The sequence below is a fragment of the Lolium perenne genome, chromosome 3 (genome assembly GCF_019359855.2).
Source record: "Lolium perenne isolate Kyuss_39 chromosome 3, Kyuss_2.0, whole genome shotgun sequence".
NCBI classification, from domain to species: domain Eukaryota; kingdom Viridiplantae; phylum Streptophyta; class Magnoliopsida; order Poales; family Poaceae; genus Lolium; species Lolium perenne.
The window spans coordinates 252,002,109-252,025,896 of record NC_067246.2 but is presented as its reverse complement, the minus strand read 5'-3'; the positions used below and the strand labels follow the sequence as shown (position 1 = coordinate 252,025,896).

Sequence of the window (23,788 nt, the reverse complement as noted above, 5' to 3'; positions counted from 1 at the left end):
AATTCAAGCGTGCGGTAGTCCTGGTTGAGGCAGATGAAGACGAAGGCTCTGCGGGAGATCAAGAAGTAGCAGTGGCTGAATGGACTCGGGGGGCAACCCCCGTGTCCTGCAAATGGGTTAAGCCACCAGGTCCGCCCAGAGGGTTCGATTTTGACGTGACTAAAACTGAGCAAATCTTCGACCTCTTACTCAAGGAGAAGCAGTTGAAGTTACCCGAAGGCCTCAAAATCCCCACGGTACAGGAGCTGAACGGAAAGCCATACTGCAAATGGCATAACTCGTTCTCCCATACCACCAACGACTGCAGGGTGTGGCGTCAGCAGATCCAAATGGCGATAGAACAAGGACGTCTGATTTTTAACCAGTACGCCCTGAAGGTCGACACCCACCCCTTCCCCGCCGTTAACATGGTGGAGTGCACTTACCCTGAAGGTTGCCAGCCAGGATTCTCGTTCAACGTCAACATGGTAGGACCTGGACACCACTCTGGCAAGGATGGAGACGAGGGCAGCTGCTCTCGTAGCAAGGACACAGAGGAGGCCGCTCCACGCGATCGGCTCCGTCACGATGGCAAGCGCTACATCACAGAGGGAGAAGTAAGGAATGTAAGATATCAGTGACCTCTCTCTGATCACCTCCTCAACAAGTATGTGAGTCAATATAGCCAACGCCGACGATCCAGCGACGATGATGATAGAGATCATCTGGCTAGGGACGCCAGGAGACATCGTCGGCACGATCGCGATGAGGAGGAGTACGAGCGCCGTGCCAAGGAAGAATCGAGGAAGCAAGACGACGAGGATAGGCACTGGGATTGCCCCTTCTTCAGACACTGCTGGGATTCAGGAATGAGCCGATTGCCTACAATCGGCAACTGCCCAGAATGTAGACAGAAGAGGAAGGATGCAGCTAACTGAAGGAGATATGCCCTAGAGGCAATAATAAAGTGGTTATTATTTATCTTTATGTTTATGATAAATGTTTATATATCATGCTATAATTGTATTAACCGAAACATTAGTACATGTGTGATATGTAGACAAACAAGAAGTCCCTAGTATGCCTCTTAAACTAGCTTGTTGATTAATGGATGATTAGTTTCATAATCATGAACATTGGATGTTATTAATAACAAGGTTATATCATTATATGAATGATGTAATGGACACACCCAATTAAGCGTAGCATAAGATCTCGTCATTAAGTTATTTGCTATAAGCTTTCGATACATAGTTACCTAGTCCTTATGACCATGAGATCATATAAATCACTTATACCGGAAAGGTACTTTGATTACATCAAACACCACTGCGTAAATGGGTGGCTATAAAGGTGGGATTAAGTATCCGGAAAGTATGAGTTGAAGCATATGGATCAACAGTGGGATTTGTCCATCCCGATGACGGATAGATATACTCTGGGCCCTCTCGGTGGAATGTCGTCTAATGTCTTGCAAGCATATGAATAAGTTCATAAGAGACCACATACCACGGTACGAGTAAAGAGTACTTGTCAGGAGACGAGGTTGAACAAGGTATAAAGTGATACCGAAGATCAAACCTCGGACAAGTAAAATATCGCGTGACAAAGGGAATTGGTATTATATGTGAATGGTTCATTCGATCACTAAAGTCATCGTTGAATATGTGGGAGCCATTATGGATCTCCAGATCCCGCTATTGGTTATTGGTCAGAGTGAGTACTCAACCATGTCCGCATAGTTCACGAACCGTAGGGTGACACACTTAAAGTTGGATGTTGAAATGGTAGAAATTGAATATGGAATGGAGTTCGAATATTTGTTCGGAGTCCCGGATGAGATCCCGGACATCACGAGGAGTTCCGGAATGGTCCGGAGAATAAGATTCATATATAGGATGTCATTTCATGTGAATTAAAATGTCGCGGAAGGTTCTATGGAAGGTTCTAGAAGGTTCTAGAAAAGTCCGGAAGAAACCACCAAGGAAGGTGGAGTCCACATGGGACTCCACCCCCATGGCCGGCCAACCCTAGTGGGGGAGGAGTCCCAAGTGGACTCCCCCTTAGGGGGCCGGCCACCCCCCCATATGGGAGGTGGAAATCCCACCTTTGGTGGGAGTCCTAGCTTGGCTAGGTTTCCCCACCATATGGAAGGTTTTTGGTTCGGGTCTTATTCGAAGACTTAGAGACCAACTCTTGGGGATCCACCTATATAATGAGGGGCCAAGGGGAGGGGGCCGGCCACCCCAAGACCACAAGCTGGCCGCCCCCCTTGAAGTGGCCGGCCACCCCCTCCCAAACCCTAGCCGCCCCCCTCTCCTCCATATCTCCCGCGTAGCTTAGCGAAGCTCCGCCGGACTTCTCCACCGCCACCGACACCACGCCGTCGTGCTGTCGGATTCAAGAGGAGCTACTACTTCCGCTGCCCGCTGGAACGGGGAGGTGGACGTCGTCTTCATCAACAACCGAACGTGTGACCGAGTACGGAGGTGCTGCCCGTTCGTGGCGCCGGAACCGATTGTGATCAAGATCTTCTACGCGCTTTTGCAAGCGGCAAGTGAACGTCTACCGCAGCAACAAGAGCCTCCTCTTGTAGGCTTTGGAATCTCTTCAAGGGTGAGACTCGATAATCCCCTCGTTGCTACCGTCTTCTAGATTGCATCTTGGCTTGGATTTCGTGTTCGCGGTAGGAAATTTTTTGTTTTCTATGCAACGTTATCCTACAGTGGTATCAGAGCCGTGTCTATGCATAGATGGTTGCACGAGTAGAACACAATGGTTTGTGGGCGTTGATGCTTTTGTTATCTTTAGTTGAGTACTTTGCATCTTTGTGGCATAGTGGGATGAAGCGGCTCGGGCTAACTTTACATGACCGCGTTCATGAGATTTGCTCCACGCTCGACATGCAACTTGTATTGCATAAGTGGCTTTGCGGGTGTCTGTCTCTCCTACTATAGTGAAGATTCAATTTACTCTTCTATCGACAACACTAGTATCACCGTTGTGGTTCATATTCGTAGGTAGATTGGATCTTACTCGAAAACCCTAAACCACGTAAAATATGCAAACCAAATTAGAGAACGTCTAACTTGTTTTTGCAGGGTTTGGTGATGTGATATGGCCATAATGTGATGATGACTATGTATGAGATGATCATTATTGTATTGTGGCAACCGGCAGGAGCCTTATGGTTGTCTTTAAATTTCATGTTGAGTAGTATTTCAAAGTAGTTGTAATAGTTGCTACATGGAGGACAATCATGAAGACGGCGCCATTGACCTTGGTGCTTCGCCGACGATGATGGAGATCATGCCCGTTGATGATGGAGATCATGTCCGTGCTTTGGAGATGAAGATCAAAGGCGCAAAGACAAAAGGGCCATATCATATCACATATGAACTGCATGTGATGTTAATCCTTTTATGCATCTTATTTTGCTTAGATCACGACGGTAGCATTATAAGATGATCCCTCTCACTAAAATCTCAAGATAATAAAGTGTTCATCCTTAGTAGCACCGTTGCCAAGACTTGTCGTTTCGAAGCATCTCGTGATGATCGGGTGTGATAGAATCAACAAGTGCATACAACGGGTGCAAGCCAGTTTTGCACATGCGGATACTAAGGTGGCCTTGACGAGCCTAGCATGTACAGACATGGTCTCGGAACACGTGATACCGAAAGGTAGAGCATGAATCATATGATTGATATGATGAACACTTTGAATGTTCGCCATTGAAATCACACCTTGTCTCGTGATGATCGGACTTAGGTGCGGTGGATTTGGTTCGTGTGATCACTAAGACAATGCGAGGGATATTGTTTTGAGTGGGAGTTCACCTAGTTTTTTAATTAAGTTGAATTAAAATTTGAACTCAATTTGTCATAAACTTAGTCTAAACTATTGCAAATATATGTTGTAGATATGGCGTCCTCAATCAATTTTAACCAGTTCCTAGAGAAAGAAAAGCTTAAGAGCAACGGTAGCAACTTCACCGACTGGTTCCGTCATGTGAGGATTTTCCTCAATGGCGGAAATCTGCAATATGTGCTTGATGCACCGCTAGGTGACCCTCCTGTAGAAACTGAAACCGATGAAGTAAAAGCTGTTTACGCAACTCGGAAAACTCGGTACTCTCAAGTTCAGTGTGCCATCTTATGCAGTCTGGAAGCCGATCTTCAAAAACGTTTTGAGCACCACGATCCACATGAGTTGATCAATGAGTTGAAGACTATATTTGAGACTCATGCGGCCGTGGAATGCTATGAAGCATCGAAACACTTCTTCAGCTGCATGATGGAAGAAGGCAGCTCCGTTAGTGAGCACATGCTCGCCATGACCGGGCATGCGAAGAAACTCAGTGACTTGGGAATAGTGATTCCTAATAGACTGGGGATTAATCGTGTCCTTCAATCACTGCCACCTAGTTACAAGAACTTTGTGATGAACTACAATATGCAGAACATGAACAAAGAGTTACCTGAACTCTTCTCCATGCTAAAATCTGCTGAGATTGAGATCAAGAAAGAGCACCAAGTGTTGATGGTCAACAAGACCACCAGCTTCAAGAAACAGGGCAAGTCTAAAGGCAAGAACAGGAAGAGTGGCAAGAAAGCTGCCACGCCTCCTGTGAAACCTAAGACTGGCCCTAAGCCTGATGCTGAGTGCTATTACTGCAAGGAGAAGGGACACTGGAAGCGTAATTGCTCCAAGTATTTGGCGGATCTGAAGAGCGGCCTTGTCAAGAAGAAGAAAGAAGGTATATCTGATATACATGTTATAGATGTTTATCTCACTGGTTCTCGTACTAGTACCTGGGTATTTGATACTGGTTCGGTTGCTCATATTTGTAACTCGAAACAGGAACTAAAGAATAAACGAAGACTACTGAAAGATGAAGTGACGATGCGCGTTGGAAATGGATCCAAAGTCGATGTGATCGCTGTCGGCACACTTCCTCTACATCTACCTTCGGGATTAGTTTTAAGCCTAAATAATTGTTATTTTGTACCCGCGTTGAGCATGAACATTATATCTGGATCTTGTTTAATGCAAGACGGTTATTCATTCAAGTCTGAGAATAATGGTTGTTCTATTTTTATGAATAATATCTTTTATGGTCGAGCACCTGAAAAGAATGGCTTATTTCTATTAGATCTCGATAGTAGTGATACACATATACATAACATTGATGCTAAGCGAATTAAATTGAATGATAATTCTACTTATATGTGGCACTGTCGTCTTGGTCATATTGGAGTGAAACGCATGAAGAAACTCCATACTGATGGATTACTTGAATCACTTGATTTTGAGTCACTTGATAGATGCGAAGCATGTCTAATGGGAAAAATGACTAAGACTCCATTTTCTGGAATGATGGAGCGAGCTACTGACTTATTGGAAATCATACATACCGATGTGTGCGGACCAATGAGCGTAGCATCGCGCGATGGTTATCGTTATGTTCTAACCTTCACAGATGATCTGAGTAGATATGGGTATATCTATTTCATGAAACATAAATCCGAAACTTTCGAGAAGTTTAAGGAATTCCAAAGTGAAGTAGAAAATCAACGTAACAAGAAGATCAAATTTCTACGATCTGATCGCGGAGGTGAATATCTGAGTTATGAGTTTGGCGTGCATTTAAAGAAATGCGGAATACTTTCACAATTGACACCGCCGGGAACACCACAACGTAATGGTGTGTCCGAACGTCGTAATCGAACTCTCTTAGATATGGTTCGTTCTATGATGTCTCTTACTGATTTGCCGTTATCATTTTGGAGGTATGCATTAGAGACAGCCGCATTCACTTTAAATAGAGCACCATCAAAATCCGTAGAAACGACACCGTATGAATTATGGTTTAATAAGAAACCTAAGCTGTCGTTCCTGAAAGTTTGGGGTTGCGAAGCCTATGTAAAAAAGTTACAACCGGACAAGCTAGAACCCAAAGCGGAGAAATGCATCTTCATAGGATACCCTAAGGAAACTATAGGGTACACTTTCTATCACACATCCGAAGGCAAAATCTTTGTTGCTAAGAACGGAACCTTTCTTGAGAAAGAATTTCTCACTAAAGAAGTGACTGGAAGAAAAGTAGAACTCGATGAGATTGATGAATCTATACTCGTTGATCAGAGTAGCGCAGTACCGGAAGTTGTACCAGTACCGCCTACACCGACAACAGAGGAAGCTAATGATAATGATCATGGAACTTCGAACGAGGAAACTACTGAACCTCGCAGATCGACAAGGGAACGTGCCACTCCTGATTGGTATGATCCTTGTCTAAATGTCATGATTGTGGATAACAATGATGAGGACCCTGTGACGTATGAAGAAGCGATGATGAGCCCAGATTCCAACAAATGGAAAGAAGCCATGAAATCCGAAATGGGATCCATGTATGATAATAAAGTATGGACTTTGGTAGACTTACCTGATAGCCGAAAGGCTGTTGAGAATAAATGGATCTTCAAGAGAAAAACAGATGCTGATGGTAATATTACTGTCTATAAAGCTCGACTTGTCGCAAAGGGTTTCCGACAAATTCAAGGAGTTGACTACGATGAGACTTTCTCACCTGTAGTGAAGCTAAAATCTGTGAGGATTTTGTTAGCAATAGCTGCATTTTTCAATTATGAGATTTGGCAGATGGATGTCAAAACGGCGTTCCTTAATGGAGACATTGAGGAAGAGTTGTATATGGTACAACCCAAAGGTTTTGTCGATCCTAAAAATGCTGACAAAGTATGCAAACTTCAGCGTTCAATTTATGGACTGAAGCAAGCATCAAGAAGTTGGAACCGACGCTTTGATAAGGTGATCAAAGACTTCGGGTTTATACAGTGTTATGGAGAGGCCTGTATTTACAAGAAAGTGAGTGGGAGCTCTGTAGCATTCCTGATATTATATGTAGATGACATATTATTAATTGGGAATGATATAGAACTATTAAGCAGTGTAAAGGGTTATTTGAATAATAGTTTTTCAATGAAAGACCTTGGTGAAGCATCATATATATTAGGCATCAAGATTTATAGAGATAGATCAAGACGTCTAATAGGGCTATCACAGAGTACATACCTGGACAAGATTCTAAAGAAGTTTAGAATGGACGAAAGTAAGAAAGGATTCTTACCTATGTTACTGTGCAAGGTCTTGAGTAAGACTCAAGGTCCGGCTACGGCAGAAGAAAGAGAAAGGATGAGTCGGATCCCCTATGCCTCGGCGAGAGGCTCTATCATGTATGCCATGCTATGTACAAGACCGGATATAGCACATGCTGTTAGTTTGACTAGCAGATATCAAAGTGATCCAGGAATGGAACACTGGACAGCGGTCAAGAATATCCTGAAGTACTTGAAAAGAACTAAGGATATGTTTCTTTGTTATGGAGGTGACCAAGAGCTCGTTGTAACAAGTTACACCGATGCAAGTTGGAACACTGATCCTGATGACTCTAAGTCACAATCTGGGTACGTGTTTATATTGAATGGTGCTGCAGTAAGCTGGGCTAGCTCGAAGCAGTGCACGGTGGCGAAATCCTCAACAGAATCGGAGTACATAGCGGCTTCAGAGGCTTCATCAGAAGCGGTATGGATGAAGAGATTCATTATAGAGCTCGGTGTGGTTCCTAGTGCATTGGACCCACTAGTCATATATTGTGACAACATGGGTGCCATCGCCAATGCACAAGAACCAAGGTCACACAAGAGGCTGAAGCATATCAAGCTGCGTTACCACTCGATTCGCGAGTACATCGAAGATGGAGAAGTAAAGATTTGCAAAGTACACACTGATCTGAATGTAGCAGATCCGTTGACTAAAGCTCTCCCTAGGGCAAAGCATGACCAACACCAGAATGCCATGGGTGTTAGGTATATTACAATGTAATCTAGATTATTGACTCTAGTGCAAGTGGGAGACTGAAGGAGATATGCCCTAGAGGCAATAATAAAGTGGTTATTATTTATCTTTATGTTTATGATAAATGTTTATATATCATGCTATAATTGTATTAACCGAAACATTAGTACATGTGTGATATGTAGACAAACAAGAAGTCCCTAGTATGCCTCTTAAACTAGCTTGTTGATTAATGGATGATTAGTTTCATAATCATGAACATTGGATGTTATTAATAACAAGGTTATATCATTATATGAATGATGTAATGGACACACCCAATTAAGCGTAGCATAAGATCTCGTCATTAAGTTATTTGCTATAAGCTTTCGATACATAGTTACCTAGTCCTTATGACCATGAGATCATATAAATCACTTATACCAGAAAGGTACTTTGATTACATCAAACACCACTGCGTAAATGGGTGGCTATAAAGGTGGGATTAAGTATCCGGAAAGTATGAGTTGAAGCATATGGATCAACAGTGGGATTTGTCCATCCCGATGACGGATAGATATACTCACAGGCCCTCTCGGTGGAATGTCGTCTAATGTCTTGCAAGCATATGAATAAGTTCATAAGAGACCACATACCACGGTACGAGTAAAGAGTACTTGTCAGAGACGAGGTTGAACAAGGTATAAAGTGATACCGAAGATCAAACCTCGGACAAGTAAAATATCGCGTGACAAAGGGAATTGGTATTATATGTGAATGGTTCATTCGATCACTAAAGTCATCGTTGAATATGTGGGAGCCATTATGGATCTCCAGATCCCGCTATTGGTTATTGGTCAGAGTGAGTACTCAACCATGTCCGCATAGTTCACGAACCGTAGGGTGACACACTTAAAGTTGGATGTTGAAATGGTAGAAATTGAATATGGAATGGAGTTCGAATATTTGTTCGGAGTCCCGGATGAGATCCCGGACATCACGAGGAGTTCCGGAATGGTCCGGAGAATAAGATTCATATATAGGATGTCATTTTATGTGAATTAAAATGTCGCGGAAGGTTCTATGGAAGGTTCTAGAAGGTTCTAGAAAAGTCTGGAAGAAACCACCAAGGAAGGTGGAGTCCACATGGGACTCCACCCCCATGGCCGGCCAACCCTAGTGGGGGAGGAGTCCCAAGTGGACTCCCCCTTAGGGGGCCGGCCACCCCCCATATGGGAGGTGGAAATCCCACCTTTGGTGGGAGTCCTAGCTTGGCTAGGTTTCCCCACCATATGGAAGGTTTTTGGTTCGGGTCTTATTCGAAGACTTAGAGACCAACTCTTGGGGATCCACCTATATAATGAGGGGCCAAGGGGAGGGGGCCGGCCACCCCAAGACCACAAGCTGGCCGCCCCCCTTGAAGTGGCCGGCCACCCCCTCCCAAACCCTAGCCGCCCCCCTCTCCTCCATATCTCCCGCGTAGCTTAGCGAAGCTCCGCCGGACTTCTCCACCGCCACCGACACCACGCCGTCGTGCTGTCGGATTCAAGAGGAGCTACTACTTCCGCTGCCCGCTGGAACGGGGAGGTGGACGTCGTCTTCATCAACAACCGAACGTGTGACCGAGTACGGAGGTGCTGCCCGTTCGTGGCGCCGGAACCGATCGTGATCAAGATCTTCTACGCGCTTTTGCAAGCGGCAAGTGAACGTCTACCGCAGCAACAAGAGCCTCCTCTTGTAGGCTTTGGAATCTCTTCAAGGGCGAGACTCGATAATCCCCTCGTTGCTACCGTCTTCTAGATTGCATCTTGGCTTGGATTTCGTGTTCGCGGTAGGAAAATTTTTGTTTTCTATGCAACGTTATCCTACACTAACGTGTCCGTGTTCAAACGTCTAGGGCCTCTCCCACCTCGAAGCAAGCGCGCTGAGTCCCCTCGGGTGGAAGATCTCGAGGATTTGGAAGACGATGATGAAGAAGAAGAAGACAGGTACCACCGGCCAAGGTGGTGCCCTGATGGACTCAGCCGTTCCCAAAAGCGTAGGGTTCAGCGACTGCGCGGCTTGGAGGAAGCCGAAAGGTTATACCTGCACACGCTAAGAAAGGCGCGGCCTGATCTGGCCGCGAAGATCCAACGAACCCTGGATGAAGAGGGTCGACCACAAAAAAATGGAGTGGCGCCCCAAGCAAAAGAAAGCCGATGATGAGACATCGGCTGGCACAAACATGGTGTTTATCCTTCCGACGGAGTTTAGCGCTCCAGGATTAGACGAGGCACCTGTGGCACAACTTGACTGCGGCCCACGGCCGGTTATCTTTGAGAAGCCACGAGAAAGAAGCTACAGACATCTGAAGGCCATGTACTTGCGAGGTTATATCGATGGGAGGCCTGTCAATAAGATGCTGGTGGACACCGGAGCGGCAGTCAACATTATGCCATACTCTATGCTACGTCGGTTGGGACGCTCTAGCTCGGATCTGATCAAGACCAACGTGACATTGAGCGATTTCAACGGCCAAGCGTCTGACGCATAAGGTGTTCTGAACGTGGATCTGACCGTAGGAAGGAAAACCATCCCTACGACGTTCTTCATCGTCGATAGCAAGAGCACCTATGCTGTTCTGCTAGGAAGAGATTGGATCCACGCCAACTGTTGCATTCCCTCCACGATGCACCAATGCGTAATACAGTGGGATGGAGATGAGGTAGAGGTCGTCCAGGCCGATGACTCAGCCGAGATTTCAACGGCTGGCATGAACGCTTGGGAAACAGCAGGCCAAGAGCCACTCTCAGGTATCAATTTGGACGACTGCGAGCGCATCGACGTGACGAAGGGCAGGGTTAGGTTGGTCTTATCCACCGTCCTGACCGTGTAGCAAGAACAAACTGATGAGCAAACGTGGCGAGGCCGATCCTTGGAATCGGCCCCAAAGATCTATGAAGGAACATTACAAAACCTTCATTGAGCGATTCAATATGGAGGCCGATTCCAGCAATCGGCCAAAATTATCCTCACCACATGTTCTGCTTGTGTTCAACATCGATCTACTGGGCAGCGGTTTTACGTCGGCTGATGAGTTAGGAAAAATCAACATTGGTCCTACCAGAGCCGACGTGCAAATACAGTGCCTTGGCTAAGCTACAGAGCCGATATCCGCAGTTACCTGACAGATTCGGCTCGGGGGGCATCTAATCAGATGAACATGTGCAGATGAACATGTGTGCAGTGAAATGTTGGGGGCCGATAGAAAAATCGGCCAGTAAAAAAAAATCAGCATCACGATATATAGCCGATGCACGGACATTGACTTTAGAACTAAGAAACAAAGCCGATGCACAGCCATCGACTCTAGTACAATTACACAGGATCTACCTGCTGCGTGTTCAAGACGCGGATTTTCATCAAGTCCTCTACTTCCTCGAGGGGGCAAACAATGAGAGCTTCCTCAGCTGCAATGAGCCGATTGCAGCAGTACTGTCAGAAGTCAGTTTTGGCGTGCAAGGCAGCCTCTTTCTCATTAAGCTGTTGGTGTTTCGTCTACAACATCGGCTTTCAGCGGAAGGGAGGTGATCAATGGGGGCAAGTTTGGCCTGCTCTGCATGGTGGCTGTCTCAGATTACCTGAGCTCAAAGCCCTTTGTTTGATCTGTGCATCCTCACCGCTAGTCTCGCCTTGACTGAGGCTCGGGGGGCAGCTGGTCTGGTAGATGCTCTGTTTTAGAAGCCGATTGGGATGTCATCGGCTGATCCTTCGTCGCAACCTTCTTCAAAAATGGTGAATTCTTGCAGAAGAGGATCACTGGACCTGGTGGGAGGAGTTTAAGGGTTTTCTTGAAGACTCCACGTTATCCACCAGATCTTAAAGTCATCAGTTGAAGAATCGAAGGATGGATTATGAAGGACCGATGCGCTGCTATCAGCTCATTAAGCATTGGCTAAGGGGACAAATCGGCAAAATCAGTATGAGGGGAAATCGGCTAAATTAAGCTCAAGGGAAATCGGCAAAATCAAATTGGGAGAAGTTCTTCATTGATAAGCAAGATTTCTTACATAAAGAGCTGATTGCTCTCAAAAGGAAGTACTAGGGGATACATTGCCCCATCTGCTACTACTGATCCTATGCTAAAGGTCCTATCTACGGGCCGTCGCTGCCCTCGTCGTCGCCATCGTCGCCGCTGTCGGCGCTACTCCCGGCGGGCTCGTCGTCGCTGCTCCAGCGGCCGCCGACCGAGCCTTCGTTGTCCTCGTCCTCCTCGTCAGCGTCGTCATCGTCGCTGTCGAAGTCGCTGAGGTTCCCCGGCCAGGGGCTGAAGCGCTTGGCCGGCGGTTCGTCGGAGGAGGTGTCATCCTCCTCCTCCTCCTCCTTCTCCTCCTCCTCCTCCTCCTCGGGAGAGGTGAAGTCGTCGCAGGAGAAGCGATCGTCATTTCTCTCCTCCTCCGTTTCCCCGTCGGCGAGGAAGCGGAGGTCACTTTCCCCGTCGGTCAAGGACTTGTCGTCCTCAGACCAGACGGAGAAATCATGGCTGGATTCCTCCCCGGCCTCGATGGCACGGCGGGTGTTGGCCGCATGGACCTCCTCCGGGTTCTGCTCCGGCGTCGGCTCGCGGGAAGAGGAGGACTGGGTGGAAAGATCCGATGAGGTAGAGGAGGAAGAAGACATGGTGGCGCATGAGGGCTTTTGGAGTGCTAATGCGAAGGGGATGTGGAAGTAAACTGTTTGGAGAGGTTAAATAAAAGGGGATATAGTGGAAATTCAATGCCACAGCAGTTTCCGAGGAAGTGGTGCCTAAAAAAAAACTACCAGGTCACGCGGAGAAGTTGAGAAGGCAAGGCATCATGATGAAGGATACTGCGACGGTTCTGCTCTGCCACGACATGACCCGACGAAGAAAAAGCAGAGTGATTTTGGAATTATCAATTCCAAAACCAGGGGGGCATGTGTTATCACCAGAATTTGACCGAGTCAGAGGTGGGCCGCGATCAAGATGGACTTGAAGAATATACATGGAAGAAATACATGAATCGGCCTGTTATGCAAAGTTTGGGCTACTTTGCCCGTGTATCTGTAATATAGTAGGATACGTGTCGGTTAGTTAGAGTTTGGCTCGTGCACGGTTGGGATTATTCCCACTTTAGAAAGTCTACGGACTATAAATATGTATCTAGGGTTTATGAAATAAACAACAATCACGTTCACCACAAATCAATCTAGGCGCATCGCCAACTCCCTTGTCTCGAGGGTTTCTTCTGGGTAAGCATCATGCTGCCTAGATCGCATCTTGCGATCTAGGCAGTACAGGTTTATTCGCTGTTCATGCGTTGCTCGTACTGAAGCCTTTTTGATGGCGAGCAACGTAGTTATCTTAGATGTGTTAGGGTTAGCATTGTTCTTCGTATCATATGCTGTCGTAGTGCAACCCTTAGACATCTAGCCGCCCTTACACCTATCTTAGGTGTAGGGGCGGCACCCCGCTTGATCATTATTTAGTAGATCCGATCCGTTATGGTTGCTCCTTGTTCTTCAAGGATTAGTTTAATATCTGCATAGTTAGGCCTTACAAAGGGTTGGAGGATCCAGCGACGCGTAGGGTGTAGTTTGCTAGCCCTAGACAGGATGTTCCGGGGATCAACCTCGTGTTGGTTTTTAGGCCTTGTCTAGGATCGGCTTACGATCACCGTGCGTGACCGCGAGGCCCAATCACGAGTAGGATGATCCGATTATGCGGTGAAAACCCCAAATCGTCGTAGATCGTTTTAGCTTTATCTTGATCAAGCAGGACCACCATATATTCGTACACCTCATGCGAATCATGGGTGGATCGGCTCCTTGAGCCGATTCACAGGACAACCTGAGAGCCGATCGAGGCTCGTATTTAATGTTTACGTGTATGCCATGCAGGAAACTAAGCGAGGCATCTCCATCACCTTCCTGACCAGGTATAGGTCAGGTGGCACGCCCTTGCACCAGCATCGGACGTGCGTGCGCGGGCCGTCGCTCGGAGGGACCAGGGCCAGCCGCAGCCCTAAGTTGCTCCCGGCTCTCCTGTGTTGCCCGTCGCTGCTCGCCGGTGGATTTCTGACCGCAACAGTAATGTCACTCAAAATTTCTACTGTATCTTCGGAATGTGTATATGTAGGTATGTATTTAATTTCAGATTTTTTGAAGTCTCACAAATACTGTTTTTATTTTTATAAAATCGGGAGCACTGGTGCTCATGTGCCAAAAGCACTTTCCGCTTGTTAGCCATCAAATTAGTAAGATTAGAGAATTAGAAAAAATGATTAAATAACATTGACCTATGATGAGACATTGAATTAGGTACTATGTGAATTAAGTCGACCTACAATTTGAAATATTATACAACTTTACAGGACATGGGGCTAACAAAGTTCAATGTACATCCGTCCATGCGACCTTCCACGAAAATCCAGAAGTCCTTTCTGGATTAAACGGTGCAATAATACAAACACCAAGCGCCAATACAAAAACGATACTTGCATTTCTTATGTAAATTCTACCACCAAGTGGCCAAGGATTCTCCTCTATCCAGTACTAGATGCTAAAGAAACATTAATTAATCAAATTTGCCGTCATACTAAACGTTTAGCCACCGATGATCGATCCTTCAAGTTGCTATATATCAAAAGGTCAATCCGAACAACATGCCAACATGGATCCTCTTTTGTTGCGTGTGACCAAGTGGCACATTACTTTAGCTCATTGCATATTTTGAAAATTGAGAGGGAAGGACATCATTAGGTGATCTCCAAATTACGCAAGTCCATATATTCCATATGATAATTAAAATACATGATGAATGGCTTAGCCCAGTGGTTGGGGTCGCAGTGGCGCACCCTATCGACCGGAGTTCGATTCCTATTAGGGATGAAGTTTTTTTGATAATTAAAATACACAAAATATTCTGGAATTATTCGTTCTCGGCTTCTCATAGCTAAAAACATACCGGAATCTTCTATGGATATTAACACTGATCAATGGCTGATGAATGAGAATTAGCAAAACCTTCTACAAAAGAAATGTATGTAACGCCTCCAAAAAAAGTTGATGTTCATGTATTCATGTGACACTCTTGTAGTCTTGTGGATAGCTTACCAGTTACCACCCTGGTAGATTTTTGGTAAACTAACCACCCCTTGTCCTTTTGCTTTCACTCTCCATACCACCCATTCATTATAAACAACTACTGTACCAAGTGACTCTAAACTATTTCGTCAGTCTGGACCTTTCGAGGTCTTAAAAAAAAAAAACAGTTACTACCCTGGTAGATTTTTGGTAAACTAACCACTCCGGCCTTGTCCTTTTGCTTTCACTCTCCATACCGTCGATTTTGATAAAATTGACCTATTTTTGGTAACAACGCACAAAATAACCTGTCCCAGAAAAGATTTCACGATTTGACCCTTTTTCTTGGCGCCGCACCGGACGGAGCCAAGCTCCATACCATAACGCCACCGGTGAAGGCGCCATGGTCGCACGACGCCGCGCCTAATGGCGTCATGCGTGCACGACGCCGCGGCTGGTGGCGCTATGCCCCCCGAGTTAAAACAACGCGAGCCCCTCTCGTACCCCTTCGTCCAGAGATTCCAGAGACAGAGACGCGGGCAAGCATGGCGCCGCCGCACCCGCCTCTCTCCCCATCCCTCAAATCCCTACTCTAAAGCCTCCAATCCTTCTCTCTCTTTGGTGGATCTACTTCCCCTCCGAAATCTGAAGGTATTCCCCATCGATTTTCCTCCGAATTTATGGTTTAAGGCAAGGTTTGGCCGGTTTTGGGTAACCCTAGTTCATCCCCAAATTAAGTAGATTTTCCATCGATTTTCCTCCGAGATTTCATGGCTTGACATGTGTGACAACCTTGTGGTTATTAGGGGTTAGTAGATCTGTGAGGTATTGTTAGGTTGGTAATGTTGGATTATAAATCTTGCCTACCATGTTTCCCTCAAATATTTGTATTAGCAATGAAATAGAATTGTTCACATATGTAGGATGGAAATATAATTGTTCTTATTCTCAATGTGTTCTTATTGTTATGAAATAGTTATACCGGTTTTTTCTTATAATATGTAGTAACTTGTTTATATTTGCTCACATATGTAGGATGGAACCGGAATCTATCCTAGATGACCATTATGACAAATGGCACCGCGGAAGGATTATGGCGGAGAAAGGGGAGGTTTTGAAATGGTTGCACTTGAGGTGCCATGAGGTCCATGGCAAGAAGATGCCATATGACGAGCGATACACACAATATATCAAGAAGACCGGACTTCTCCCTTTCGTGCACCTTGTGTCCCGGTCGACGCCGCATATGAACCCATGCGCGATCACGGCACTAGTTGATCGATGGAGACCGGAGACACATAGTTTCCACTTGCCTTGTGGGGAGATGACAGTGACTCTGCAAGATGTTTCCATGATCTTGGCACTTCCTATCAAAGGGGAGCCTGTGTGTCGTAACACATCTTCTGATGGATGGCGTGAAGCGATGAGGGATCTCATTGGGAACGCGCCGACGAGGGAGAAGATGTCTGCTGGTGCTCCTTATTCTTGGATCCAAAGGAACTTCAAGAAGTGCCCCGAGGGCGCCGAGGACGAGGTGGTTGAGATGTATGCTCGGGCGTACTTGTGGTATGTTGTGAGTAGGGTTCTTTTCTCAGACGGCACTGGATCGAATGCCTCCTTCATGTGGCTCCAGCTATTTGCGGGTTGGGAACATAATCTCAGTTGGGGAACAGCTGCACTCGCTTACTTGTACCGACAGGTAATAATTTGTACCACCTGGATTGTTGTCTTTCTTCGCTACATTGTTCATTACTTGTATCCTGGATTGTTGTCTTTATTCGCTATATACATATTGTTTTTGAATGTGCAGTTGGACGACGCGTGTTGCAAAACAGGAAAAGGAGCAAGTATTGGTGGTTGTATGCTTCTATTGTCCATATGGTCGTGGTTGCGCTTGCCAGTTGGCCGTCCCATTGAGATGCGCCGGAATGATTGGAATGATCATAGAGACCCTTTACGTTTTCCTACCGCGGCGTACATATGGGACAATACTGAACCTTTCCATGGTGAATCTAAGGAATGCTACATGAGGTACATCAGCCAACTCGACGCTCTTACCCCGGAGAAGGTAATAACTTGATTGGTCTTTATTTCAATTTGCTTTCCACCACATGGCTCAACCAACCTGAGGCTTGTATATTGTTTAGGCTGAACCCGAAGTGTCTAGAAGAAGCACACCTTTGGCGGATGACTTGTCCGTTGATATGCTTTTATGCAGTTGAGTACCATCTACCAGATCGGGTGATGAGACAGTTTGGTTTGTTCCAAGAGACCCCGCCGCCATGGAAGGACACTAGAATAGAGTTGCACGCGTGAGTCCTTCATACATAACATATTCATGACCTACTGAATATACTGCTGAATATACTGCTGACTATGAATTATAACTTTCAGGTTGGACAAAATAAGGCAGAAGAAGGAGAAGAATTGGCCCATCCGTCACAGGCACTACATCAACAAGTTCAAGGCCATCATCAGGAAGATTGAGGACCCCAAAACTGTTCCGGTTCCTATGCAACCATTCGATAGCGAAGCATTCAGCCGGTATCTTTTCTGGCTAGGTAGTGTGTCTCGTTTGTACATAAAGCCGCCGGCTTTTGCACCCGAGGACGTAGGAGACGGAACATATCCGGATGACGAGGACATGGCCAAGTTGGATTATAACAGACGCACAAGAGAGGGTAGAAACCCTGACCCCACACGTGAACTCCGATTTGTGGTAAGTATTTAATGCATTTGTACTTCTTATGGTGAAGAGAGGAAGCATGATAACTTGATTATTTTGGTAGCGTGAGGAGGTATCTAGAGTATTGAGCGATGCTGAGTTAGCATTGCAATCCGGGACCGAGTCCACCCTTCGAGTTTTCGCTGAGGTACGAGTGAGATAATTTTGTTTCCATGCATGCATGTTTCTCCAAATGTTCTAACATTACAACCCTCCAATCACAGCGCACGAAGAATTGGGCCCGTGGCTTATGTGCTTTGCTTGGTTGCCGTACCATCGAGGCCGCCTCACCGACGAGGCGAACTCCCACTTCAAGCTATGAGGATGAGGATGAGGATGAGGGCGGCGGTGACGATGAGGTCGATGGTGATGGCGAGGATGATGAGGGTGGGGATGAGGATGAGGATGAGGGTGGCGATGAAGATGAGGATGAGGGTGGAGGTGATGGAGAGGATGATGAGGGTGAGGATGAGGGCGAGGAAGAGGTATTGACACTCCTTTTTGCTCGTGGCTTATGTGCACTATAGTTGAGGCTTAACATGATGACTTGCCTTTATGTTGTGTAGGAAGAACTTGGTGCAAAACAACACGATGAGATTGGCATGTCCCAACTTCTTGATGCACCGGCTCCTAGTCAACGGTTGAAGCGGCATAAACCGAGAGAGCCATACACTCCGGATGAATGGAACAAGAAGAAGGCACTTGAGGAGGAGCGGGCACGGAAGGCGGAGCGTGCACGCAAGGCACATGAGGGCGAGGATGACGACGGTCCTAGAAGGAGGAGGAAGAACGAGTACCGTATGAAGGCGAACGCGGACCGCCCTTCGGCCAAAAGAGGGAAGGGGAGGGACTGATCAATTGTGCCTCTTGTTGAACTTGTGTGTCCAGTTGACCTCTTGTTGAACTTGTGTGTCTAGTTGAACTCTTGTTGATCAATTATGTGTCTTGTTAAACTTGTGTATCCATTGTCATGTTCGAAATCATGTCATGTTATAATTTCTGTCAAGTTGAACTATTGTTTTTTGCTGTCTAAGTACTGGTTAAACTGACCTTGCTGTCTTACAAAGGAAACAGACCATGGCTCCATGGCTCGCGGAGCCAAGCTCCAAAGCATGGCGCCATGGCTGGCAGAGCCATGCTCCAAAGCATGGCGCCGTCGGTAGGGGCGTTATGCGGCATGGCGCCGTATGCAGGGGCGTTAAGGAAGCTTGGCGCCGTCAGTCGCCGCATGGCGCCGTCGGTTCCTGCATGTGATGGTGAGTTCGCGGCTGAAAAAATTTCCAAGGACCTTGGCTCCATGCAGGGCGGAGCCATGCTCCAAAGCACGGCGCCATGGCCCGCGGAGCCATGCTCCAAGTCATAAGCTCGTGCCCACTTCGACCTCTCTGTCATGTTCCTTCTGAGAAACTCCTTGCCCCCATCGTTGGTTAGACCATACAATCTGTTGTACAACTTAGTAAAATGTCGAGCGGTGAAAGCGAAACAACAATCTTGTAGATCGTCTGCAAGCTCTTTGTTCCCACATGCTCTGTAGAAGTTGGACACGAAATGCCTGGAGCACCATCGATGGTGCACACGAGCGCACCCTGGAATGTCCTTCTCAACTGCGTTGAGTATCCCTTGATGGCGATCTGAGATGACGCAAACCTCTCTGGTCGGTTCAATAACCTTTTTCCTCACTAGGTGCATGAACCATTCCCAATTGTCATTGTTCTCCACAGTTACCAAAGCAAAAGCCAAAGGCAACAATTGGTTCGCAGCGTCATGAGCTATGGCAACCAACATTGTGCCCTTGAACCTCCCGGTCAAAAATGTGCCATCAATGGATATAACCGGCCTGCAATGCTTGAATGCCCTTATGCTTGGCCCGAATGCCCAAAATGCACGGCCAAATACTCGGACACTTTCACCTTTCATAGTCCTAGTCTTTGTTCCAAGAGGCTCCACCACATGATATGTTCCCGGGTTTCTTGCCGCCATAGCTCCCAACAACCTAGGGAGGCGGTTATATGCTTCTTCCCAATCACCATACAAAATCTTAAATGCCGCTTGCTTGGCCTTCCACGCCTTCCCATACTTCACCTTGTAACCAAATAGTTCATTTATCAAGTCTATCACCCCCTTAATTGTATATGTAGGGAGTGACCTTATGTTATTGGCAACTCTATAAGCAATGAAAGCGGAGGACAATTGACGGTGATCATCCGCAACTGTGGTATCACGGATATCCTTGCCACTGCATGTATGCATAGATTGGCAAGTTACAATGCTCCATTGTGGCCCTCCTCTGAATGGTCTTGCACGCACAACCCACGAACATCCTTTGTCCTCACACTTGACTGTGTAGCGCACCTTAGCATCCGAGTGAACCACCTTGTACGGTCGATGGTACTTAACCGCGTAGTCCTTGATCCACATTTGAAATTCCAACAAGCTTTGAAATTTCACTCCGGGATTAATCCCATACTTTTTGGGTTTCCTATCCTTTTTAGCGGATACCCTTGGTTCAAGCACTCTACTAATACCACCATCAACTATAGCCTTATTCGCAAGGCTAAGATCTCGGAACAATGATGGGCGATGAGCACGGCCTACCACCTTCTTGTGAGCTGCGGCTTCTTTAACCGTTAGCCCATCCTCATCAACATCTTCGTCGGGCCCTTCATCCTCCGAGTCTGATGCATGAGATCGCAAATAAGGGAGGTCATGGTCCATGTCCTCCTCTATGCAATTTGCCTCCACGTCACCGACTTCATTCTCACGGAGCCCATGCTCCGCTTCATCGCCCTCGTAGTCACCACCCTCCGTTTCCTCCTCTTCATATTGGTCATTACGAACCAGGCTCATTGGAGGTTGGCTCATTGGAGGTTGGCTCATTCGAGTGTCGTACACATCGGCACTACGATGCTCAGACGGCTCATCGCGAGCACATGGGGAAGCATGCCGGTTCAAGTCGATGCTCAACCGAGCAACAAACTTCCTTGTGGCAAATAACTCGAGAGACTTATCTTGGGAACCCTCCACAATCTCCTTGTATGCACTCCAATTCAACTCCGAGTCAACGGGCATTATCTTCAACAGATTGTGATGTCCAAACCCGGCATTATACCTTCCAATCAATTCACATGCATCACTTGGCTCCATCCACTTCAAATCGAATCGAATTCTTTCAACAACCTCGGCGTAGGTAGGACTAGTGGTGAATACCATAACTACCTCCTTTGGGTCAACGCACTCGGCATTCCCTTTCAAAAAAGCCGCTTTGTCCATATGATGAACATTCACAATTCTTGCCATCTAAAAAAATGACAACAATCCAAATGCATCAAGACCTTTCATAACCCTAACCCTAAGCACCAATTTGAACACCTAATGTTTCATAGTCATCAAACCAAGAACCATTGGCCAGAGTTTCATTATGCAAGATCTAGGGTTTCATTACTTGAGAAAAAAAGCACCAAATCCACAAAATTAATTGGACCAAAAGGGGGAGAATAGGAGAGATTACCTCTTGGGCCTAAAGGGAGTCGAAATCCACCAAGAAACGCCACAGATCTGAGAGATTTGATGAAGAACTTAGGTGGGGAAGTGAGAGAGAGACGAACCACTGGTGGGGGTCGGGCTTAGGAGGTGGAAGAAAACGTTTTGAAGATAAGGACAGCGCAGATGCGGGCCCGAGGGTTATTTCCGCCAAACAGGCATGGCTCCATTGCGGGCGGAGCCATGCTACAAAGCACGACGCCGTCTGGGACGGAGCCAAGCTTCCTACTGGCGGGTCCCACCACGGCCGCTGGAAGCCACGTCAGCGTGGCCATAGCGCCACCGGCAGCGGCGTCGTGGTAGCATAACGCCGTCCGCAATGGCGTTATGGTATGGAGTTTGGCTCCGTCTGGTGCGGAGCCAAGCAAAAGGGTCAATTCGTGAAATCTTTTCTGGGACAGGTTATTTTGTGCGTTGTTACCAGAAATAGGTCAGTTTTGTCAAAATACTGCTCCATACCACCCATTCATTATAAAGTAAACAACAACTGTACCAAGTAACCCTAAACTATTTCGTCAACTTGCTTACCCAATACAAAATAAGGAAAGCATGCAAGTGTAACTAAACTCCCAGAGAGAATTAACTAGTAGGAGTTTTTAACTCACAACCATCCACCTCTTGTTTTCTCCCTTTTGACATATATATAACACACATCCAAGCCTAGAACTTCCTAACCCACGCTTCTGAATTTCTTCCCTAGGGAGAGAACATAACTCAAAGCACCGAGCTAGCTTTTGGCTCTCTGCAATGCCGTATACAGCAGTACGGCCGTCACCGCAGCAACACAGCCGAATCGGCGGCGCCAGCCGCAAGGCCTTGGTGGCGCACGGCGCGGCCGTGCCGGGCGAGGTGGCGCGGTACCACGAGCACGCTGCCGGCGCGGGGCAGTGCTGCTCGGCCGTGGTGCAGGCGATCGCGGCGCCCGCGGAGGCGGTGTGGTCGGTGGTGCGGCGCTTCGACCGGCCGCAGGCGTACAAGCACTTCATCAAGAGCTGCCGCCTCGTGGACGGCGACGGCGGCGCGGTAGGGTCGGTGCGGGAGGTGCGCGTGGTGTCCGGCATGCCTGGGACTTGCAGCCGCGAGCGCCTCGAGATCCTGGACGACGAGCGGCGCGTGCTGAGCTTCCGCATCGTCGGCGGCGAGCACCGGCTCGCCAACTACCGGTCCGTGACCACCGTGAACGAGGTGGCGTCGACGGTGGCCGGGGCGCCGCTCGTGACCCTGGTGGTCGAGTCGTACGTGGTGGACGTGCCGCCGGGGAACACGAGCGAGGAGACGCGCATGTTCGTGGACACCATCGTGCGGTGCAACCTCCAGTCGCTGGCGCGCATGGCCGAGGAACTCGCGCTGGCAGTGCCGCTGGCCGTCAGTTGATACCCCGCACGCTCCGGCTGGCCAGGAAGGTACCTTGCATGTACGGTTGGGGTGGAATGTTTGCGCCCTGAGCCTTAGTAGTGCTATGCGATTTTTACTGTTTTGGCTTTGTGCAACTCATGTTAACTTAGGTGGTGTAATGTGCAGTTAATTTACTGATTCGACTACATATTACTGGAACATTTAATTACTGGAACTTTGCTTATTGCATTATTCAGACCGTATACCTATACAAATTAACGAAGAAGGGCACCGAGTGTTTTCCTCACGACAGTTACATAGCGGCGAACCAGGGTTTCTCCCTAGCCATCATCATCTACTCGTCTATGTCCTCTCCGGACGGGAATCGGCGGGTCCCCGCCTCCTCTTCTTGACACTCCAGCGGCGGGGGGAGGTTGGAACCTCAAACCTATGCTCGGTGTTGTAGGTGTTGTAGTAAGGTCATTAAAGTTGGAACCTCAAACGGCAGCTAACACTATAGTGGCTATGGTGGTGTTGTACATGAAAAGAGTAAGGTATTACTCGCCTTCCCGTCCACCTCGTCGGCGGCGATCTTGCCGGTGGTGTTGAGGAGGATGGAAAATTATCCGTACGCTGCTCCCATAGAGTGGTAGATCTCGTTCAGTCTACGCGTGTTACAAGTTCAGTGTCATATAGATCCAGATGTTCTTTTAAAAGATGTAGTGTACCTATACGTCTAACATCTAACTGACAAACAGATGAGGGAGTACTCGATTACGTATAACCTTCGCGCCAATACGATGGCTTGCGTGCAGCACCTTAACTCGAAGCAAATGAACCCACACACACAAAACTCATCCATCTGCATCTCCTAACATCATCCGCATTGCTGTATTTTTACTTGGTCGATCTTTGCCGACGCGCAGTTTTACCCAACAGCCACTCACGCGTAGAAACGCTCCTGTAGACGAACGATACGTCGACAGTGACCGACGGGAAATTATATTAAACAGACCACAACTAGCCTGCATGCGCCTCACCTAGACTCCCTTCAAAGTCTACCATTCTCTCAAATCAATCTTGAGAAATCTCGCGATCGAGCCCCACTTGCACCGCGGGAATACATTTCAAATAGACAAGTGTTCAACAAAGTTTACGATCGAGAAGCTTTCAAGGAAAAAGCTGCACGAAAAAACAGGGGCCGGCCGTCCCCCTTGTACGGTCCGGAATACCCATCGAGATAAGCAGTACCACCTCGCCGTGCATATG

At 47.2% G+C, this 23,788-nt stretch overlaps 2 protein-coding genes across 2 annotated transcripts; both read left to right on the top strand.

Moving 5' to 3' along the window:
* Positions 1-17,085: 17,085 nt before the first annotated feature.
* Positions 17,086-18,498, top strand: LOC127340098 (uncharacterized). The gene is made up of 5 exons (XM_071827497.1): positions 17,086-17,231; positions 17,314-17,638; positions 17,709-17,792; positions 17,869-18,129; positions 18,211-18,498. Exons 1-5 carry the CDS (start codon positions 17,107-17,109, stop codon positions 18,496-18,498), a joined length of 1,083 nt encoding a protein of 360 aa, XP_071683598.1. The 5' UTR covers positions 17,086-17,106.
* A 3,316-nt stretch (positions 18,499-21,814) lies between these two features.
* LOC127344735 (abscisic acid receptor PYL4) lies at positions 21,815-22,826 on the top strand. The gene has a single exon (XM_071828444.1). The coding sequence runs from the start codon at positions 21,932-21,934 to the stop codon at positions 22,556-22,558; it is 627 nt and encodes a 208-aa protein (XP_071684545.1). The 5' UTR covers positions 21,815-21,931; the 3' UTR covers positions 22,559-22,826.
* Positions 22,827-23,788: the final 962 nt, after the last annotated feature.

Coding starts and splice junctions, on each gene's coding strand:
- LOC127344735 (XM_071828444.1), top strand. CDS start 21,932: ATGCCGTATACAGCAGTACGGCCGTCACCGCAGCAACACAGCCGAATC.
- LOC127340098 (XM_071827497.1), top strand. CDS start 17,107: ATGACTTGTCCGTTGATATGCTTTTATGCAGTTGAGTACCATCTACCA. Junction 17,232..17,313: donor ACTAGAATAGAGTTGCACGC/GTGAGTCCTTCA, acceptor TATAACTTTCAG/GTTGGACAAAATAAGGCAGA. Junction 17,793..17,868: donor CCCTTCGAGTTTTCGCTGAG/GTACGAGTGAGA, acceptor CTCCAATCACAG/CGCACGAAGAATTGGGCCCG.